Source organism: Conger conger, chromosome 2 (genome assembly GCF_963514075.1).
Source record: "Conger conger chromosome 2, fConCon1.1, whole genome shotgun sequence".
NCBI lineage: Eukaryota > Metazoa > Chordata > Actinopteri > Anguilliformes > Congridae > Conger > Conger conger.
In genome coordinates, this window is record NC_083761.1 from 69,241,789 (window position 1) to 69,260,912 (window position 19,124).

The window sequence follows — 19,124 nt, forward strand, 5'->3', positions numbered from 1 at the left end:
GGGACATGTAAATATGTACGAATGAATGAGCTTTACGAATCTTTTCATGTAACCCGTCATTGCTGTTGTCTGTATCAAGGGAACATTTTCCCAGGTCTAATTTCTTTGTTTGGTAACTTATTTGTCTTTTTATTCTGTATGATTAAAAAAGATATGGGCATGTAGTTTTTATATCCTATCACAACATACAAGTACAGTACATTTACACAAACTGATACACTAGTATACATTATTATATTCCGAATGTGTATTTCTTTCATTGTTAGAATTCTCATAACAGCTTGGCTTTTTGTTTACTATATCGTAATTTAATGTGAATTGCTTTCTCAGACTATTGTTAATAGAAACAGTTGTAATTTAAGGTTACAGAGCAGCGTATGTAACCTTACATTATACTCTGATTTCCGTCTGTTTTTGTACAGGTTTTGATAGCATTGGTGCTCTTTTTATTAATAAAATATTAATTAAAAAAACAATTGTGATTTAATTACCTCTGTTTACAAAATAATTGATTTACTGGATTCAAAATCTGGAGAATTGACCAATGCCTTGTTTGTGTGAACAGGACCCTGCACAGCAACAATATTGTACTTAATTCTACCATTTTGTAACATTTCAGTGTAATTTTACATACAATCAGAAATCGTACACCACTGTACAAACTACGTGAGTTTGACTCATTACTTGACTTATTCAAAAGCTTGAATTGAAAAACGTGTGAATACTTGGCAGAAAGAAAATACTGTATTGATATATTATTGAAGTTAAAATGAGAACAGTAACAAAATTACTTTATTAAAAATGAGGAACACAGTTGTAACTATTTATAATTGTAATATGTTACCACAGTAAGCTGAGTAATGAGTGCCTGGTCCTCTGGGTGTGTTACTCAGTTCCCATTTTTACTGTCCCTGCTAGCATCCAAGCCTCCTACACCTGGGGTGGCACCACACCTGAACAGCAAACTACTGCTGTGAAGAACCAGAGCAGAAGGAAACACAAGCAGGTGTTCCTCAATATTTTCTGGAACAGACAGGGAAACAGATGGCATTTGGGGACCATCTGTCCTTCACAGCAAAAGTTTCTCTGCTTAAGAAAAGAAACACTTGACCATGTTATGCACACATAAGACAAGGGTACTTCGAAACAAAGGCTGATAAAATAAACAGGTTGATTTCAGGAGTGACATACAAATGGAGGTAACAAGTAGATATGCAATTCTGATGTTCTTTGACAGCGTATCTGCATACAGTGTACACTGACATATTGGTGGTACCCGCTATTCTGTACTGTACTACTCCAGTTCATTTAACAAACATGGAAGGAGAGGCCAGGCCAGGGACTGTGCCCTCATTAATAATTAATTGCGAGATCATTTACAATGCTTTGAGAATAGTCGGTAATGTAATCTGCACAGAGAGCACACGCACATCTCAAGACGCCTTCACACAATTCATTTCTTAACTATGAACAAATATCCTGAAGATGTCATGCTTGATAATGAAATATCCTGAGACCAACAGGTCACTTTTATATGTATTCCTCCCACAAAAAATAAGATCAATTGAATGTGTGTACAATTGTAATGTTGTTCAGGTATAGTCAGGGAAAGGAATTATTTGTGGGAAGAACTTGACATTAAAAATGAACAAATTTAGAATGACATAACAAGCGTATGCAACCCTCTCATTCTGGACTTTAACATTTACACTCATTCAAGATTTAAAGGAAAGGAAAGGAAGCAGCTATCATGTCTGGAAGTGATAAATGAAAGAGGGGCCAAGCAGTGGGTAAGGAGGGGTGGTGCCATGTTAACTTTTCATGAGCCAAGCCATGGTCTGGATTGAGTTACAAACGTGTAACCCAAACGACAAAGAGTAGGAAGAAGAAAGAGGAAAACACCAGTAGAGCGGGATACAGAAGGGGAGCAGTGTGAGATCGCCTTGGCAATAGATTTCACTGGGAAAAACCGAGACCACTAAACAGGTGCATTTAAAACTGCAGATGTGATTTGTAAGGTAATATGATGGTCTGATGATGCATGTGCTATTTTGTTATGGGTACATTGAAATAACAACACCTGTAATATTGCCTGAGAGTGCTGCTGTTGAACTGAATCGTGTTGGACTTTCACTGATGACTACAATGCAGAAGGCCTCCAGTGTAATTTCAACATTTACATTTGGACTGTTAAGTATATTTGCATTTGTCTGTTTTTAGGTTGTAGCAGTCTTTAGATGATAAGTCATTAGATTATTTAATTGCCATCTTAATGAAACAACATCATAACTTCAAGTTGGTTTCATTATCCTGGTTACTTATGATTAGTCAGAAGTGCATTGTTTAACAGTTCAGGAGCATTCGGATGGCCTCAGGCTGGTGAGGGATGAATGAAGAATGAGCAGAGCTCTCTTACTTACACCTTAGCAATTGTAAGATCAACAGTGACAACAGGATAGTAATGTCAGATACAGTATACGGGCTGATAATAGCCTGTTGTAAGAATTCAGGATTTAGTGTTTTGTGTATATAACTTTTCCGCCTATGCCCAGCAGTGCAGTGTAAATATTCCGTTTTTACTTTTGTTTCACTCTCAATCACATTACTTCCCTCTCTCCTCACCAATTCTCCTATTTGTATGCCCATTCCCTATCAATCCATGCCCCATCCCTGTTCCTCAGCCTCAATTCCTCCATCTCACCTCTTACCCCACATACTCTTCCTTGCTCTGCAGTACCTCTCGCAACTGTATACTATAATACCTCTGCACTGAGTCCTCTTTTCTTTCTCCATCTCCAGCTTGATCACTCTCTCCTGATCCATCTCTCCATCTGGTCCTTTCCCTGTTGGCCTCTCTCTCCCAGTTCTCAGGATTGGTGAGTCCACCCTGAGTCCAAAAATTCCATTGGCCCGTAGAAGGACCATCCACCCCGCCAGAACAGAACATTTGACCCCATCATGACTCGACTGGACCCCTCTCCTCAGAGACTGAGCCCCCGAGCCTGGGGTGAGGAGTCCAGGGGCAGGGAAAATGTCAGCAGACACACAGGTCAGGGAAGGCCTATTGCTTATGAGCCTATCATGGGTCTTATGGCTCTGGGGTCTGTGTCATTAGGTAAGATAAGATCAGATATACTTTATTGAGCCTCCTGGGGTAATTTGTCCAGTGTATTTGACCCACCCTGATTACTTGAGATCAGTGGGCAGTCATAGTGCAGCGCCCAGAAACAAATTCCAGTTCTGAGGCCAGTGCCTTCAAGTCAAGGGCAATGGCAGGAGCACACCTAATCTAATATGAATGTCTTTAAGTTGGTCTTATATTGATCTTATTTATACATATGTATTTTCATATCCTGATGTTCTTTTCAAATTGAAATGCCCTATCTTTTTTTTTTTAATCAGTGCTCATTGATAGAACCTCTACTACTGATCTGGGAGAGCTCAGACAGGCTCTCCTCTGAAGCATGTGATGTCAGCTGCTGCTTCTTTTCACACTGTAGTTTATAAGTTGGGATGGCACAGACATGAATTGGAGGAAGACTATTCATGTGTAGCTGAGCAAGTGGACTGTCGATGCCCAATCAACCAGCAGGGGCTGCTAGCATGCAAGGAGTTGCTGTCATCCTGGCCAACTGAACGTCTCTCTTGCCTGGGGGATGCTAGCGCCACCATACAGGGCACAATCAGCATCAGCACAGTCCACATTTGATACCACACATGGGGCCATTCTGTAGAACAGTGCCTTATCAAGGACAATGCCCAACATTTGAATTAATTGTAATAATTAATCATAGACCTACATCCAAAATAATTATGCACTTTCAGAAGAAAGTGTTCCAAAAGGCTCCTTTCCATCTCCATAGAGGGACCCTATATAGGACTAGGGTTCTTTGTTTGGCAAAATCTGGGAGCCTTCATACTTTTCACACCGAACAATGAAGGATCCCTTTTTGTGGAGTTGTGTCAGTTATCTTAAAGTTTCTATTGAACTGAAAAAGAATCTGTCATGGACAAAACCACCCATCTCAATGACCAAGACACCCAAAATGTGCATGCTCTATTATGTGTTATGCCATTTATTCCCTCATTTGCATATATTTCTCTTCTCTCAATTCCAGGTGCACAGGAGAGGGGAAGTGAGAGTGGTTATCATTCCCTGAGGAGGGCAGAAAGCAGAAGTTCCATTCGAGAGAGCAGTCCACCACCCCCTTACCGACACAGAGAATTGGGACACCCCCTCCCAAGCACTCGTAGTCCAGAGCCCAAAGCCTGCATCCCTTTTCGAAACCCTGGCCTTGGGATCCCCTCCAAGAGGCGAAACTCAGATTCAAGTAATGAGCCACTGCTGGCAAGTCCGCCGAAGTACTCACAGCACTCAAATTTCAGACGGGGACCTCGCTCCCCAAGTCCCTATACCCCCAGTCCCCGTAACACCAGCCCCACCCATACTCGCTCCTACTTGCACTCACCATCCAATTACCAATCAAGACACAGTTCATCGCACAGACGAGGGTCCATCCTTTCTCACTCATCTTCTCAATCTCGGAGCCCCTCGCCGTTCCGGCAGAGGCAACGCTCCGGCTCGTCCTGCAGAAGACAATTTGACTCTGAGGATTATTCCCAGGGTCGTGGTCGGGAGAACAGAAGCCCCTCCCAGTACTCATACGACCGGGGTTTGGATTCAGAACGGCTCTATAAAAATCTAAATTCCATCGCCAACTCTGCCGACTTCGATCGACAGTCCGGCTCCTCTGCAAACTGGAAAAGCTCCCAGAGCAAAGCCGACGTGAACGGCTACTCGCGCAGTCGAAGTGGCCGAGACAGTCGAAACCTGTCCCCGTCCTGGCGGGGCTGTGACACACCTGACCGTTCCCTCCAGAGCAAAACCACCAAAGGCAATTCAGCGGCATCCTACTCCCAGAAATCCAGGGACGGCCGTGCTACAACTGAGCCAGGCCCCTTAGGAGGATCCTGGGGTGGATCTGCCCACTCGTTGTGCAGCCCTGCCCTCTCCGGGGGCTCCTCGCCACATAGAAGGGGCCAAGACTCTCAGCTTTCCCGGCGGGTCTTAGATGCACGGAGCCCCTCGCCAGAGTACACGGGGCCATCCTATCGCAACAGAAGCCCCTCCCCTCGAGGGTATGGGCACGCGTCCTCCCAGAGTTCTGCAGAGTCTGAGGCCTGCAACGTCTCTGGGGGCTGGGACACTGCAGCACTGATGGAGGAGTATGTTGTGATGGCAGACATCCCCAAAACCAAGCCCATATACCAGAAGGAGGGGCCGAGGCAAAGGGGGAAGTCTCCGGGTTACAGGACAGAAGTGGAGGAGCTTCCCGAGTCATCCAGGTACAATGGACAAAGAGGGCAGAGTAGAGCAGGGAACAAAGTGAAGGAGGGTACAAAAGTGTGTGGAAGAAGGAGAGAGCAGGAGTTAACAGTGTCTTCATGTTAGCGTGATGCAGTTTCCAGTGATGTCCAGCCAATTAGGAAGTGCAGAAATATTCCCGTTTTTTAACTCTCCTTCTCTTTCTCCTTCTCATTCAGGTACTCTCACACTACCAATGGCCGCAGGGAACCAGAGGATACCAGGGAGCGAGGGAGAGGGAGGGAGAGGGGGAGAGACAGGAGGGAAAGGCGGGATGTTGATCAAGGGAGACGATCTCGAGGCCAGTCCACAGTTTCACATCACACACAGGTAGGTGCAAAGTGAAGCACCTGCAGCACAGAAACACTGCTCTGGGTACACTCTGAACTCCAGCACATGCAATCACACAGCACTCAGTCACATTAGATTACCAGAGAATCCTGCTTCTCAAGTGTAAGTGCAAATGTACTCATTCTATATTGTAGTGCATTACAAAAACTGAGTTCAGAAAATGTAAACATGCTATTTTAGTATAGCTGAATACATGAAGCACTGTATACGGCAACATTCCTTGTACTATATGAAATAACTTGCCATAAAACTCACAACGATAAAGAACTCAGTATGATTGATTACCAACCCTCAGAGGTCCATCCATACACATGCAGACACAGGTCCAGCTGTGTGCTGGCTGCAACTTATGTCTGTGTGGCTTTGCACTTCTCCATCTATGTGTCTGGTTTTTGTCCCTCTCTGTCTTTCTATCTGTTATATTGACCTAGTCGACATCCCAACTAATGTTCTGCAGTGACAAATAGTGTCTGAATGTGTTTGCTTGTGTGACCACCAGCCTTTGATGTTGTCGTAATACAGGGTATGTCCCAGATCAACAGAAGGACAGTGACCCAGACCGATCTCTCTGGGGAAACCCTCAACGAAAAGGCATGTAATCCCAAGCACTGATCCATCTAATGGGTTTCTGTAAAGAGTTATCTTTCCTGTTTGCTTTTTTCATTTAGTCAGCTCTGCATTAATATGCATAGATATAACACATTTCAATATGTGCTTGACCTGTGTTTGTATTTGAGTCTCTTCTCATGTGGTCACATCTCTGTAACTGCCCACTGCACTACATAGTATAATCTCTTCCTACTCTTATTTTATTCTGAGCCACTCATTTCTCTATTGATTTTTCTTCTCAGCTGGCACATTCCTTCTTTCAAGTGCCTACAAATAGATGCAGTGGGGTTTGGAAACGTGAATCAGCATGCAAACGTTTGCAGCAGAGTCAGAATAACTGTAGCCTTAGAATAGCTGTGCTTTTAGGCATTATTGGCTTATAGTCATTATTGTCAATAGGTTCAAACACCAGAACAAAATTTGATTTCATTTCAAATAGCTAGTATATTTCTTAATGACGCTGATGGTAAAACATGGATGGATTGTAACTTATTAATTTGTAATTAAGAAAGGATCCCCTACGATACTAGTGATCTTCGATATATGCCATTAAGAAGTCTGATTGGTCCCTGTTTACCTTGACTGACCACACAGTTTTATGTTTGTGCAGTCTTTGTCAGACCAATGACCACTGCTACATTACTCCACTATTGTGAAGTAAACTGACCAAGCCTGACTGGAACAACTTATCATGAAAGGAGCAGGATAATAGGAGCACAATAGTGACTCACTAGCTGTGGCACATTTTTTCATCCCTCAATAACTTTCACTGACACGGTATTCACATACTCCAGACTCCTGCATGCATGCCCTACAGACATGTTTGTGAGCGTGCTTTGTCAGTGTATTGGGCAGGGCTGTCTGGGCTTGTGTTCAAAATTCCTGAGCAGATGGTGGGGATTTCACATCATCAGCAAAAATATACGGGACTAGGACATGGACAGCAAAAGAGGTGTATTTTAAGTTTAGAAAGTTAGATAAAAAAAAAGAGTTTCCATGTTTTTGGAAAAATACATAATGAAAAAGGTTTAACCAGACACGTAGGCTAACTATGCAACATCGTAAGGAATACTTTCCTAAAAAGAGATCTTCAGAAATGAAAGGTTTCTTCTTCCAAAAACAACACTACTTGGGGTTTCAAAGCCCTACGCGACCTTACCGTTGGTTTGATGCGATGTTCGCAGTCGTTTTTACATTGAGGATCCGCCCAGGAAGTAGACAGGTTTTGACGAGAATGGATCGGTGTACATTTTCAGAAGTTGTGAAAGAGAGAAAGAATGCGTTGTTGTAAATCGGAAATGCAGTGCTGCCAGTGCATTGGTTTAATACGGGTTAACTGTCAGATAGTACAGCAAAAATGAAATCCTAAACACCTGGTGAAACCTGTTGGAATAACGATAACATAACACGCGGTGTGATATTTCACCCAGCTCAGCAATGACAACGCAGAGCAATCGACCTGCAGAACGTCTGACACCTTAGATTCCTGCTTTATTGTTGATCCAACATTTTACTAATCTTCCTTTTGCTATGTTATTTTTTGCTTCTCTTTTATCTTCTGTCTGACGAACCTGGCACAACAAACATGACGGTAAGTGAGAGTGTCTATAGCTACTTAAAAATGATGCGAATTGCCATTAATAGTTAACCGACTGACTCGTAACTACGAGTTGCATTTTGTTTCCATTTTTAAAAGTTTTCATGATCTACAGCCCACTGCACTCTCAGTGCTGGTCGAAAACGTGCTGTGGGTGGATGGGTGTGTTTATGTCCCCCCCTCCCCCCTGTTATGTTGTTATCGACGTTGGTTTGTTAGTGTAGTAATAGGTTACAGGGTATTAAATGGTTATGTGTCTTAAAGTGTAGGCAATTTGCCAAAACCCAACACACGTGACACATTTTAATCACTCTTTATAACCTATCTTCACTTAAATACACCCTCCTCTTTGTGTCTGGTACTTTGTTTATAATTTCCACAAAAGTGCAAAATGCCCTTGCTAGACAGTATTAGACTATAAAAACTTTTTTTTTCTGTGCCATCAGTAGCCTACCAACTGTTCTGTCTCTCTGGGTTCAAGAGAGGGCAGTGGTGACTGAATAATTCCAACCTTAAAGTAGTATCTTTAGTTGTGAAGTGCCTTCCTGTAATATATGTCACTGCATCTGTATCTGCTAAATCTTGGGTGTGTCCATCTCCACTGTGGTTTTCACACTTCTATATCGTTTCTATTGTACTTTAGTATAAGCACACGCCTAGCTAGCCAGTTTGTACTTTGCAAATTGTCTGGGGCAATGGATCCATGCAAATTACATGCAGAACATATTCTAGTAGAACAGATGATATAGCAAACGTCCTGTTTGTCACAAAATGGGCTGGATTCATAGACACAGATTAAGATTAGTCCAGGACTAAATTGAATTTTGTGGGGAGAATCTCCATTCATTGAAAGTAGTCTAGTAATAGTCTTAATCTCTTCTTGTGAGACTGGCCCAATATGTTTTGCACATTCACTTAAAGCATGGGGTAAAGTGTGCAAGATTTAGGACTGCTGTTTTGCTGCTCTTCCTGTTTGTTGATTAAAAGTGAAAATGCCATCTTGCATTCGCTTCTGCCCCACAGCCTGACCTCCTTAACTTTAAGAAGGGATGGATGTCGAAGTTGGATGAGGATGGAGAGGTACTGGGAACTTTGCTTCTATCTGAATAATTTTACTGTGAAAGGGAATTCAATAATGAAATTCCAAACCACTGTGCTGTTCCAGTTGCTGCAAGCTGTTTGGAAGGTGTTTGTGTTAAATGTACATATTAAAAGTAAAACAATTATGGATGCTGTATGAGTATGTTGTATTTCATAGCACAGGTTTCTGGGTAAATGTTAATTGAATACTGTGAAGTGTATATTTTTTTGAATTTTCTATTGAAATTCCTGTATCCAGCTCATATTGTCTGTCACACAGCTGCATATTCAAGTCAATTCAAAGTTTCGTACCTTACCCAGACATCCAAGCACATTGCCCTGCCCTGTATTGATACTTTGAACCTTCCCTAACCTTCAGGACATCCTGCCTTTTGTGCAATAAATGTGAATATGTGCAATAAAATGGTTGATATTTAAGGTGTCAAAAGTACAGTGTGAGTACAGATGGTGTGTCTCAGTGCATGTAGCTGGTGAAAGAGGCTGGTTAGTTCTCTGAGTGGGATGCAGGGTTAACTGGTTTCCTATGTGTTATCGCAGTGGAGGAAGCACTGGTTTGTTCTAACAGATACCAGCCTGAGGTACTACAGAGATTCAGATGCGGAGGAGGTAAATTGAATTTTTACAGCTCTTTGCTGAATTAATCTAGTGTAAGTGCTAATAATTCATTGAAAATAGGCATGTCAATTGTGATTTGGTCTTTCATATTTTCAATGATTTGGCTGTTGTTCCAATGAAATGTTAGCTATGACAGAGATGACTCCCGTTTATTGTTTCATTCTAACTTTGTAATGTTTTGATGGTGCATGCATGGTATTCAGTCAGTATGTTCCATGTGAAGATTTCCACTTACACTGACGCTCTCATATCCCAGAAAGATGACCCAGATGGAGAGATCTGCCTTCAGTCCTGTGTGAATGTTTCTGAGTGTGATGTGGATAAGAACTATGGTTTTCTGATAGAGGTATGTATTCTTCTAAATGTTCCAAAGTCTAACAGAGGACAAATGCAAGTGTTCTCTCCAGGTCCAATGTATCCTATGTGCATTTACTGCATTCAATATCAATGCCTCCCTCTCTTACATGCATAAACTCAGACACAAGAGGCAATGTTCACTCTGTCAGCTGTGACCTCTGGAATCAGGAAGAACTGGGTTGAAGTTATTACAAAGACTGTACTGCCTAGCAGCTCCCCTGACATCACTCAGTGAGTGTACACTTCAAATTTCCCTTCTATACACAGTTCACTAACTCAGTGAGTGTATACTTACTCTTTCTTTTATCTGTATCTGTTCGATCCTGTGTGTGTCCATCTCCACTGTGGTTTTCACACTTCTATATCTTTTCTTTTGTACTTTAGTATAAGCACACGCCTAGCTACACAGTTTGTGAAGTTTGTACTTTGCAAATTTTCTGGGGCCCTGGATCCATGCAAATTACATGCAGACCATATTCTAGTAGAACAGATGATATAGCAAACTTCCTGTTTGTCACAAAATGGGCTGGATTCATAGACACAGATTAAGATTAGTCCATCTGTTACTCTGTTTTTTTATCCACAGTACACATGCATCACTCTGTACACTCTTCTTTCGAATACAACCAAAGTGTGTATCATCTGTGTGTAAACCCTATACAAGCACTTCTTATTATGTGCAGTATATCAGAACGTGGTCTAAATAGACTGGCTCCTCAACCTCCACATTCGCTCTCTCTGTGTCAAAGGCTGCCAGGTGGCAGGAGTGACAAGGACACCTCCCTCTCCCGCCCCCTGCCGTCCCCTCGCCATTCCTCCCGCCAGACGCACGGCGACTCTGGTGAGACGGCCACGCCCTCGCCACGTCCGCGCGACCACGCGGAACCGGCCCCGGCAACGGCGACTCGCGGCTCGCCGCCGACCAATGACAGTGAGCAGGAGGAAGGGCGCTGCAGCAGGCAGCAGAGGCGGCTGGAGGACAGGAGCAGGTGGTTTCAGTCGGAAGCCTCTAGAAAGGCCGCTGCCAGCAGCCCCTGGGACTCTGTGGTGCTGAAGACGGGCCAGGCTCCTCCGTTCCTGTCGGAGGGGGACGTTGAGAAGAGGTGGGCTGAGTTTGAGAGGCAGCCCCTGAGAGAGGCGGGGTCAACACCACTGACTGTAACCCTTGGAAACCACCCAGACAATGAGGCACTGGAGAGAGAGGTAGTGAGAACCGTTTATTTTTTTCCTTTTTGTTTTGGGATGAATTTTACTAATATTTATACAGTTATACAGAAACAATGGGAAATAAAAAATGCCTGATTGTGGCTCTTATAAGTCATTTTTTATTGATTTCTTTATGTTGAAAACTACACTGTCCAAGCCAGCAGACTTAATTGATTGTGATCATGGATTCATTGAATAATTCCTTTACATATGATTGATACCTGCAACATACCAGGGTTCTGACCATTACATTGCAGAAAATGGAGCTGTGTGCCTAGCATGATACTCAGGGGCTGACAACCTTGCGGTCCTCCTGTGTAGTTCAGTATTTTTCTCTATTGGTGGTATTACTCTCCGTTCTCCACTAGGCGGAGACTCTGAGGCAGCAGCTGGCGAGTCTGCAGGGCGATGGAGACGCAGATGAGCGTGGGCATTGTGGTCCTGAGGCCCCCTGGGGCCGTAGTCTGGAGGTGATGGAGAGGGCCCACAAACAAGCACTCGAGGAGCTGCAGAAGCAGCACGACAGGGAGCTGAGGGAGCTGGAGAGCGAGAAGGAGAAGCTACTGAGGGAGGAGACCCAGGCAACTGCCCGAGGTGAGAGAGAACTAAAATTACTCATATTTCTTACCTATACATCAGTACTTAAAAGCGAATTTGATTATCTCTAATGCATTTGATGTTATTATGACAGATATTTTTGCAATATTAGACCTATATGTAGTCCCCCATCTTTGTCTACCTCCATAAGACTGTTTGTTAACATGTTATTTTGTTTGTGAAGACATTATATTATTAATTTTTGAAAAAGAAGATTTGTTTTTTGCCTGGATGCGGGCACTGAATATTATTATTATTATAATTATGATAATTATTATTATTATTAATACTACAGCAATGGAAGCATTGGAAAAGGCACACAGAGAGGAGCTGGAGCGGGAGTTAGAGAAAGTGAGGAGGCAGGCAGGAGGGGATGCTGACACACGGGCCCCCCACGGAGAGCAGCAGTGAGTCTCCACACAGCCCTGTCTCCCACACTAGTGTACACCTGTACCACACACTGAGACTACCACTTACACTACTGTGCACATGTACCGTGCGTCGGTGTGTGTCGGTGTGTGTTGGTGTGTGCGCGTGCATGTACATGTTTGCGTACGTGTGCGTATGCTCTGTGCTCAGTGTTTCTCTCTCCCATGCTCTCAGGTTAGAGACTCAGTCCCTGCAGAGAGAGCTGGATGACCTGTCTGAGAGGTACTCACAGAAGTGCCTGGAGCTCAACAGGGCTGAGCAGAGCAGTGCCGAGCGGGAGAGGGAGATCAGCCGCCGGGAGAGAGAGATGACTCAGCTGAGGAAGGAGAACCAGGTGAAAGATGTAACTGCCATTATGATATTTACACGTAGAGCTTAAATTATAGGATAGTTCTATTACAGTTTAAATCTTGCATTACTTTAAAGGCATGTAGCAGACACGAAACAAGAACATGTTAGATGTATGGTTTGTAATAAATGCTTAGACACAAGAGATGTAATCTGTTGGAGTGTGTGTAGACTATTGGGTTGCAATGCCCCTCTGCCTGCCTGGTTGTAGGTCTGACATGCATATCCATCTTCCTGTCTTTGAAAAGGGGGAGTACCAGGAATCATGGTTATTTATTGCTGTTTTTTTCCCAGGAGCTGCAGTCCCGCTTGACAGAGGAGATTAATCGCATGCGTCCTTCCATCACTGGTCAGGGATCAGAGGACACCGTCTCCTTAAGCAACCATGAACTCAGTTCCTGTGATCTGGAGGTAAGGTTTACCTGGTGGATAAGTAGTAAAACTGAATATTGCCCTTGGGTGTCCAATACCATTTAACATGTGGCTAACAGTGACATCCGGTGGTATTGTGCAAGTGTTACACTTGATATGAAAGTTTCAAGATGCTCAAAGATCTTATTCTTGGCATTGATTCAGATGCTACTGCGAGTCAAAGAGAACGAGCTGCAGTACCTGCACAGGGAGACTAGCTGCTTGAGGGATGAATTGCATTCTCTCAATAAGGTAATGGTTTGGTATGTATGTGTTTGTGTGCAGTTTACCATATTTTTGGGGCTGATTGATGAGGGTGTGTTCTCCATGATGTGTGCAGAATGAATGTTAAGTTATGTATTAGCATGTGTAATACTCATTTCAGTCCTACAGCAGGTTGCTGAGGTTTGATTAAAAAAATAAATACAGTTCAGCATATCAATTATCAGGTTTTATTAGTTTCTAACAGACTGCCAAAATCAGCCAAGTTTTTGCAACATTTCTCTGTGTCGTAGCAGCGTTTTCGCTTAGTGATGCTTGGCTTCCTTAATGTTCATTTCATTGAGCGTTCAGACACCCTCACACATCCGGACTGTTACTATGGTTCGCCCCTTCCTCAGGAGAAGCGGTCGGCTTGCGACCGATACAAGGAGGTGTACGCGGAGCTGGGCAGGATGAAGAGCCGCAGCGAGCAGGAGATCGAGGCCCTGAAGGAGCACCTGAAACTGGCCATGGCTGCTCTGCAGGAGGGACAGCAGCTGGAGAACAATCTGGAACATTGAGACTGGGGGGGGAGGGGGGAGGGGGGAGGGGGGAGGGGGTTGGGAAGTGACAAAGAGGGGAGGTTTTTATGAAATTAAGGTAATATATTCATTCTTACTGTTTTGGTTCTAACTTAAAACTTGTGATCATAGGTAGCCTGGGAGAAATACCACCTCACCAGACAAAATCCTCAAAGAAGGAAAAACACCCAGACAAGTGTGTTGTATCAGCATAGCAAATACTGATTCATCCATCCATCCATCCATCCATTATCTGAACCCGCTTATCCTGAACAGGGTCGCAGGGGGCTGGAGCCTAAAATACTGATTCAGCCTTTTGATTACATATGGATTCCTAAATATGTTAGAAATCTATATGTAAGATATCATACTTTATAGTCATTGCAATTTAATGTAACAGCATACACCATAAGGGATTACTTACCATGTAATACCATTTCTGCTTCACTCATTTAAAGGAAAACATTTTGGGAAACATACCTTTTTCCCGACTTAGACGACATCGATTTTATTTTCCTTTTTGTGCATTCACTGACTCAGTTTCCAGGTAACATAACGTGTTAACTAAGACTTGAGGCCTATAGGAGTCATAAGCTTACCTGCTTCAAAGTGAATAAATACACTTTTTTACAAGGCATCGTGTGTATTTGAAATACATGTGTGGGGGAAAAAATAAAACGATTTATTTAACTTATTTTCGGAGAAGTTAGATGGTTGGAACTATAACCGCCAAACATCTTCCACATCTACAACATCACTTTTACAATTCCTCCCCACACGTGTATTTCAAATGTCAATAAGACATCTTCGGAGTTGCTGTAAGGTGTATTTCTTCACTTTGAAGGAGGTAAGCTACTGACTCATATAGGCTTCAAGTTGTTATGCTAACATGGAAATTGAGCCAGTGAATGCACAGAAATGAAAATGAAATCGAATATCTTGTCTTTCCCAAAATGTTGGTGTTTCCTTTGAGTACTGGGTGCTCTACACTTCCATTTAAATGAAGGCAGCTCCAGTTAGGGACTCCATAATGCATCAGGGACTTTTTCCTGCTTCATAGTAAGTTATTACTATGCTAATTTGCTGAGGACAGAGGCTCAGGTCTGATATTTTTTGAATTATTGTAAAATGTATTTGATAATAAATATGGTTGCTGTTTACAATGAATGGCATTTACTCATATACTGAAATTACACCATAACTACGACATGGCTCAGGCAGTAAGAGCAGTCGTCTGGCAGTCGAAGTGTCCCTGAGCAAGACACCTAACCCCCAAATGCTCCTGACGAGCTGGTCGGGGCCTTGCATGGCAGCCAATCGCCGTCAGTGTGTGAGTGTGTGTATGAATGGGTTAATGGAGAAGCATCGATTGTACAGCGCTTTGGATAAAGGCGCTATATAAATGCCTGCCATTTACAATTTACCATTTAACTACAGAATAACCTGTAAGAGATCTGCCAGTTCCAAATTTAGGTAAACAATTTTATGGTACTAGAATTTATTTCGAAGCAATTTTACTAACTTGTTTGAGTTGCCTTTTGATTATTTTGTTATTGGATTACGCTTATGACTTTTATTAAGTCCCTCCAGTCTGAGTTGTCATTTGAATGGAAAGTATTCTGGTCTTGTTATCAATTACAAACAGCCTTCTGCTGTAACCTTTTGTTGTTTGCATTTTCTCATTTGTTGCATTCACCAACTCACTTTTTGTTTCCAACTCACTCTCCCCAGTTCCTAAGGTCTTCAGTTGGTCCCAGATGATTCTGTCGCCTGTCCTCATTCCATTTAAAAAAACGTCTTTGGCCAGCTCCACACATACTTTTAAGTTCAGAGACAAAGCAACATTATTACATAAAAAGCACTGTTCAAGTAAAGCACACACACAAAGACAGACCCACTGTTTAATTTTATTCAGTAAAGCTCTGTACATGCCATAGAAGGAGGCCTAAGTGGTATCAGACAAAAATCCAATTCCCAAGTCTTTAAAAAAATAGGAGAGGACCAAAGGTATGGAAGAGTGGAGAGAAATTTTGGAAAGTCAGAACTGTCGTGGATCACTGGGTTTTCTGCCCTTTTTCTTTTTTCTCCATTCTTTGCTATGCTTGCCGTCATTACTTCCACATATACTGTAGGGAACAGTATTTACCTATAAAAAAGTGAATTGCAGTCAAATTACACTGTAAATTCTGGGAGTCAAGAAAAAACAGCTACAATGGAGAACATGCAAAACACCTACACTGCAAATAAGGCTAACGATGACACAAGCTATACACAATGAATAAGGCTTCAAATTAAATGTTAAAATATACACTATGAATAAAACTGATAACTACATATTATGATATTCACTATAAATAAGGCTGCCAATAATGCATTCTGAGAGGGGTACGTTTTATCTTGTATTGCTATAAACAAGATGTGATACATGCAACATGAGGCTGAAATTTCCAGCCATGTTCTTAACCACCAGATTTTGTAAATCATGGTCTTGAATGAAATAATTTAGCTTTGTCAAAACCAACAATTAAATGTTGCAAGCAAGGTGGTTTCGTGGAGGTGTACTTAATTTATTGGATGGGGGGAAGAACCAAACCCGAATTCCCATTCTGCAGTGCACACATTACCAAAAGGTTAGGCCATGGTAGTATGCTCTGCAGCAAGTGGATTCATTTGGGGTGTCATGCTGGTTGACAGGTGTGGCTTCTACCATCTGAAACTGCCCTTATTTTTTACATTACATTACATTACATTACATTTTCAGTGTGGTGCTTTTGTAAAACATTTGCACAAACCTATTGTATCTGGGTAACATTTATTCTTATTGTATAAAAGACCATTCTACTTGCTGTGCTTTTAATAATTAGAAAGGGCTCAATTGTTGAACAAACCCACGTTCAGTCGTCGTCATCATCGTCCTCAGGGACAAAGATATCATGCTCTTCCAGCAGGGCGGCAAAGTTCTTGCTGATCAGTGTGCCCACATACAGGAAGGGGATGACGACAATTGTCATACGGGTAAGGCCAAAGGAGGTCTGAAAAACAGCCGACAAAGTACTCTTTAAGGATGCAAGACAGCCCAGATAACTTCAGCTTGGGTATCGAGACCTTGATGTGTTCACACAGGTTGTGAGTAGACACACAAGCCCTGCCTACAAGTTCAAATTAGTTAAAATATTTGAACTACTATACAACTACTATACTACTATTTCATAAGGCATTATATTCAGAAATATGACACTATAAAAAACATGATTTTTGGGGAATTTAAATATGCTTTATTGCAGAGGTTTACATTTTAATTAAAAATGTTAACAAAAAGGTCACTACAATTCTACAATTTGAAAACATCCTAACATGCTACCTAAATGGTTAATGACTCCCCGGGAAAACACTAGGCCTATGGATCAAAATCACCTGGGAGAACAATAATTTTGAAAAATAGTTGACAACGTTCTGTAGCCAATAGCAGGACGTAAAATGTCTCTTGACTTTCAGGTTCAGCATTGTTTAGGGTGTGACAGTCTGACAGTGATATAGGAAGTGAATGAGGCTGACTTCATAGACAATGTGGCCCATGGAAACTGAGAATTTGATTTCAAAGCGGCATTGGGGTTAAGGCTAATCATCCGTGTCTAAATATAAACAACGTTACCATTACATGCAAGGCTAATTTGGAAATATAGCTCCTCATTTTGAGGATAAACAGCAAAGTGCCAACAGAACGCACAATGACAAATAAAGCAGTCAGGCTGTGCTAGACTTTTATTTAGTCGAGGTCCTGAATAATAATATTAGCTCAACACTTACTCCAGTTAAGTGTTAAGACTTCTTAATCCCCTTATTAGTGGCTATGCATACATTAACAAGTCACATTAAATTATTCGCCTTTCTGTCCACGAGATAGGTTGAAGAGGGTACTGCTGCCAAAGCTAATAATTGTATCGAAGATTTATCTTTTAAAATTTTGTCTTCAACTTTTTGCCAGTAATTAAAAAGAGTTGGTGGGCAGTACATTGTGGATCATTGTTATCCGCAATGCCACTATGTCTCCAAGGCAATGAATGCCGTTTGCATCGAAATTTAAATTTGTCAATATTGTCATGCACAAGAACTTACTTTAACAGGCTTAGGGAGAATGGCGCCCGAAGTCGTTGTAACTTCATTTCGAAACAGAATCAAACCCTTTGTGCCGGTGCATTTTACGCCAGTGTAACGGGTGAAAACCCCTGTGTTTTTCAACACAAAACGCCGTGAGAGGCTACATGCAACCGACGCCATCGCCATCTTCCTGAAAACCGCATTGAAAGTAAGCGTGGACGGTAGGGGCAGGCGTGAGCGTATAAATTATCTTCAGATTCTGGAAGCACGATGTTGCCACTTTTGTTATGTATAGCGTTTGATTTTAATACAATTGTACAATTATTCATATAAACATTTTCTGCGGCGTAATGTTGAATATTCTAAATGTAGGTATGTCTATTTTAAAAAGCAACATGTCTAAAAAAATGATCTCAAATCAGAAGAACAAAATGTTGTTCAGCCATAATTTTGTGTTCAGTGGTCCATTTGAGTCCATGATCTGCTGAATGATCTGCTACTACTCTCTGTCTTCCCTCTTCCCTCTCCTCTTCTGTCTATTTTTTTTTACCTAGCTGTTACTTTTTCTCCAGTCATCTGCTATCTCATCTTCTCCTGTCCTCCATGTCCTACCACCACGAAGTTTAGCTGTCCTGCATCCATGTACATTTCTACTTCTTCCATTGCGGGAATATTTGCACATTTTTGTCACTATACATCTTGGAAATAATCTAATTTCTTTAAGTTACTAGTGCTTCGTGTGAATTTAAAAATAAAGGCAATGACAAACATATGTATTAGAAACTAAGTGGCCTGAACACAGTGATGGAAATGCATTATATCGACAAGTTGTCAGACCTGTCCAATACAAAATAAACAGCAACAGCATTACTGGTTATAAGATTACATTATCGACTGTATATGAGAGAGATGTTCAGTCTCTTTAATTACCACCATGCTCTCTGTGATTTCAGTGACTGTGTCTCCAGAGGGTACAGAGGCTATTATAATTATAGTAGACACATTTTCTGACACACACATTCACCAGCTTATTGAATAGCATATCTATACCATCTATGGTAAACTAATAGCTAATCATAATGTGTACAAATGTGCATGAATGGGGGGTTAAATTCTAATAAACATTTTTGGTCATTTTCAGAAGAGGATTCTGGAACATGGAGTTGATATTTCTAAAGCATATAAAAACGGCCTACTGCTGATGTTGAACATGCAATCTTTAAATAATTTATGGTTAACCATATCAAATTAAAATTTA

General features: G+C 41.9%; 2 protein-coding genes across 3 annotated transcripts; one reads left to right on the top strand and one right to left on the bottom strand.

Annotated features, from left to right (window-relative positions):
• Positions 1-7,557: 7,557 nt before the first annotated feature.
• LOC133122689 (TRIO and F-actin-binding protein-like) lies at positions 7,558-13,770 on the top strand. Of its 2 annotated transcripts, none has more exons than XM_061232785.1 (12): positions 7,558-7,916; positions 8,946-9,002; positions 9,561-9,629; positions 9,895-9,984; positions 10,117-10,226; positions 10,745-11,198; positions 11,570-11,795; positions 12,094-12,205; positions 12,402-12,570; positions 12,870-12,986; positions 13,152-13,238; positions 13,607-13,770. In XM_061232785.1, exons 1-12 carry the CDS (start codon positions 7,911-7,913, stop codon positions 13,766-13,768), a joined length of 1,659 nt encoding a protein of 552 aa, XP_061088769.1. In that variant the 5' UTR covers positions 7,558-7,910; the 3' UTR covers positions 13,769-13,770. The 2 variants fall into 2 exon arrangements, with proteins under 2 accessions (XP_061088769.1, XP_061088770.1); XM_061232786.1 differs by having other exon boundaries at positions 12,402-12,561.
• A 1,885-nt stretch (positions 13,771-15,655) lies between these two features.
• smdt1b (single-pass membrane protein with aspartate-rich tail 1b) lies at positions 15,656-18,069 on the bottom strand. The gene is made up of 3 exons (XM_061232787.1): positions 17,885-18,069; positions 16,661-16,800; positions 15,656-15,914 (listed from the first exon to the last, which is right to left on the bottom strand). Exons 1-2 carry the CDS (start codon positions 18,050-18,052, stop codon positions 16,663-16,665), a joined length of 306 nt encoding a protein of 101 aa, XP_061088771.1. The 5' UTR covers positions 18,053-18,069; the 3' UTR covers positions 15,656-15,914; positions 16,661-16,662.
• Between the last annotated feature and the right edge of the window lie 1,055 nt (positions 18,070-19,124).

Bases quoted from the DNA above. Each gene is read 5' to 3' on its own strand.
- LOC133122689 (XM_061232785.1), top strand. The intron at 10,227-10,744 runs GTGAGTGTACAC...TCTGTGTCAAAG, and splicing joins AGCTCCCCTGACATCACTCA to GCTGCCAGGTGGCAGGAGTG. The intron at 13,239-13,606 runs GTAATGGTTTGG...CCCCTTCCTCAG, and splicing joins AATTGCATTCTCTCAATAAG to GAGAAGCGGTCGGCTTGCGA.
- smdt1b (XM_061232787.1), bottom strand. From the start codon at position 18,052: ATGGCGATGGCGTCGGTTGCATGTAGCCTCTCACGGCGTTTTGTGTTG. The intron at 16,801-17,884 runs GTAAGTTCTTGT...GCTGTTTTTCAG, and splicing joins TTCTCCCTAAGCCTGTTAAA to ACCTCCTTTGGCCTTACCCG.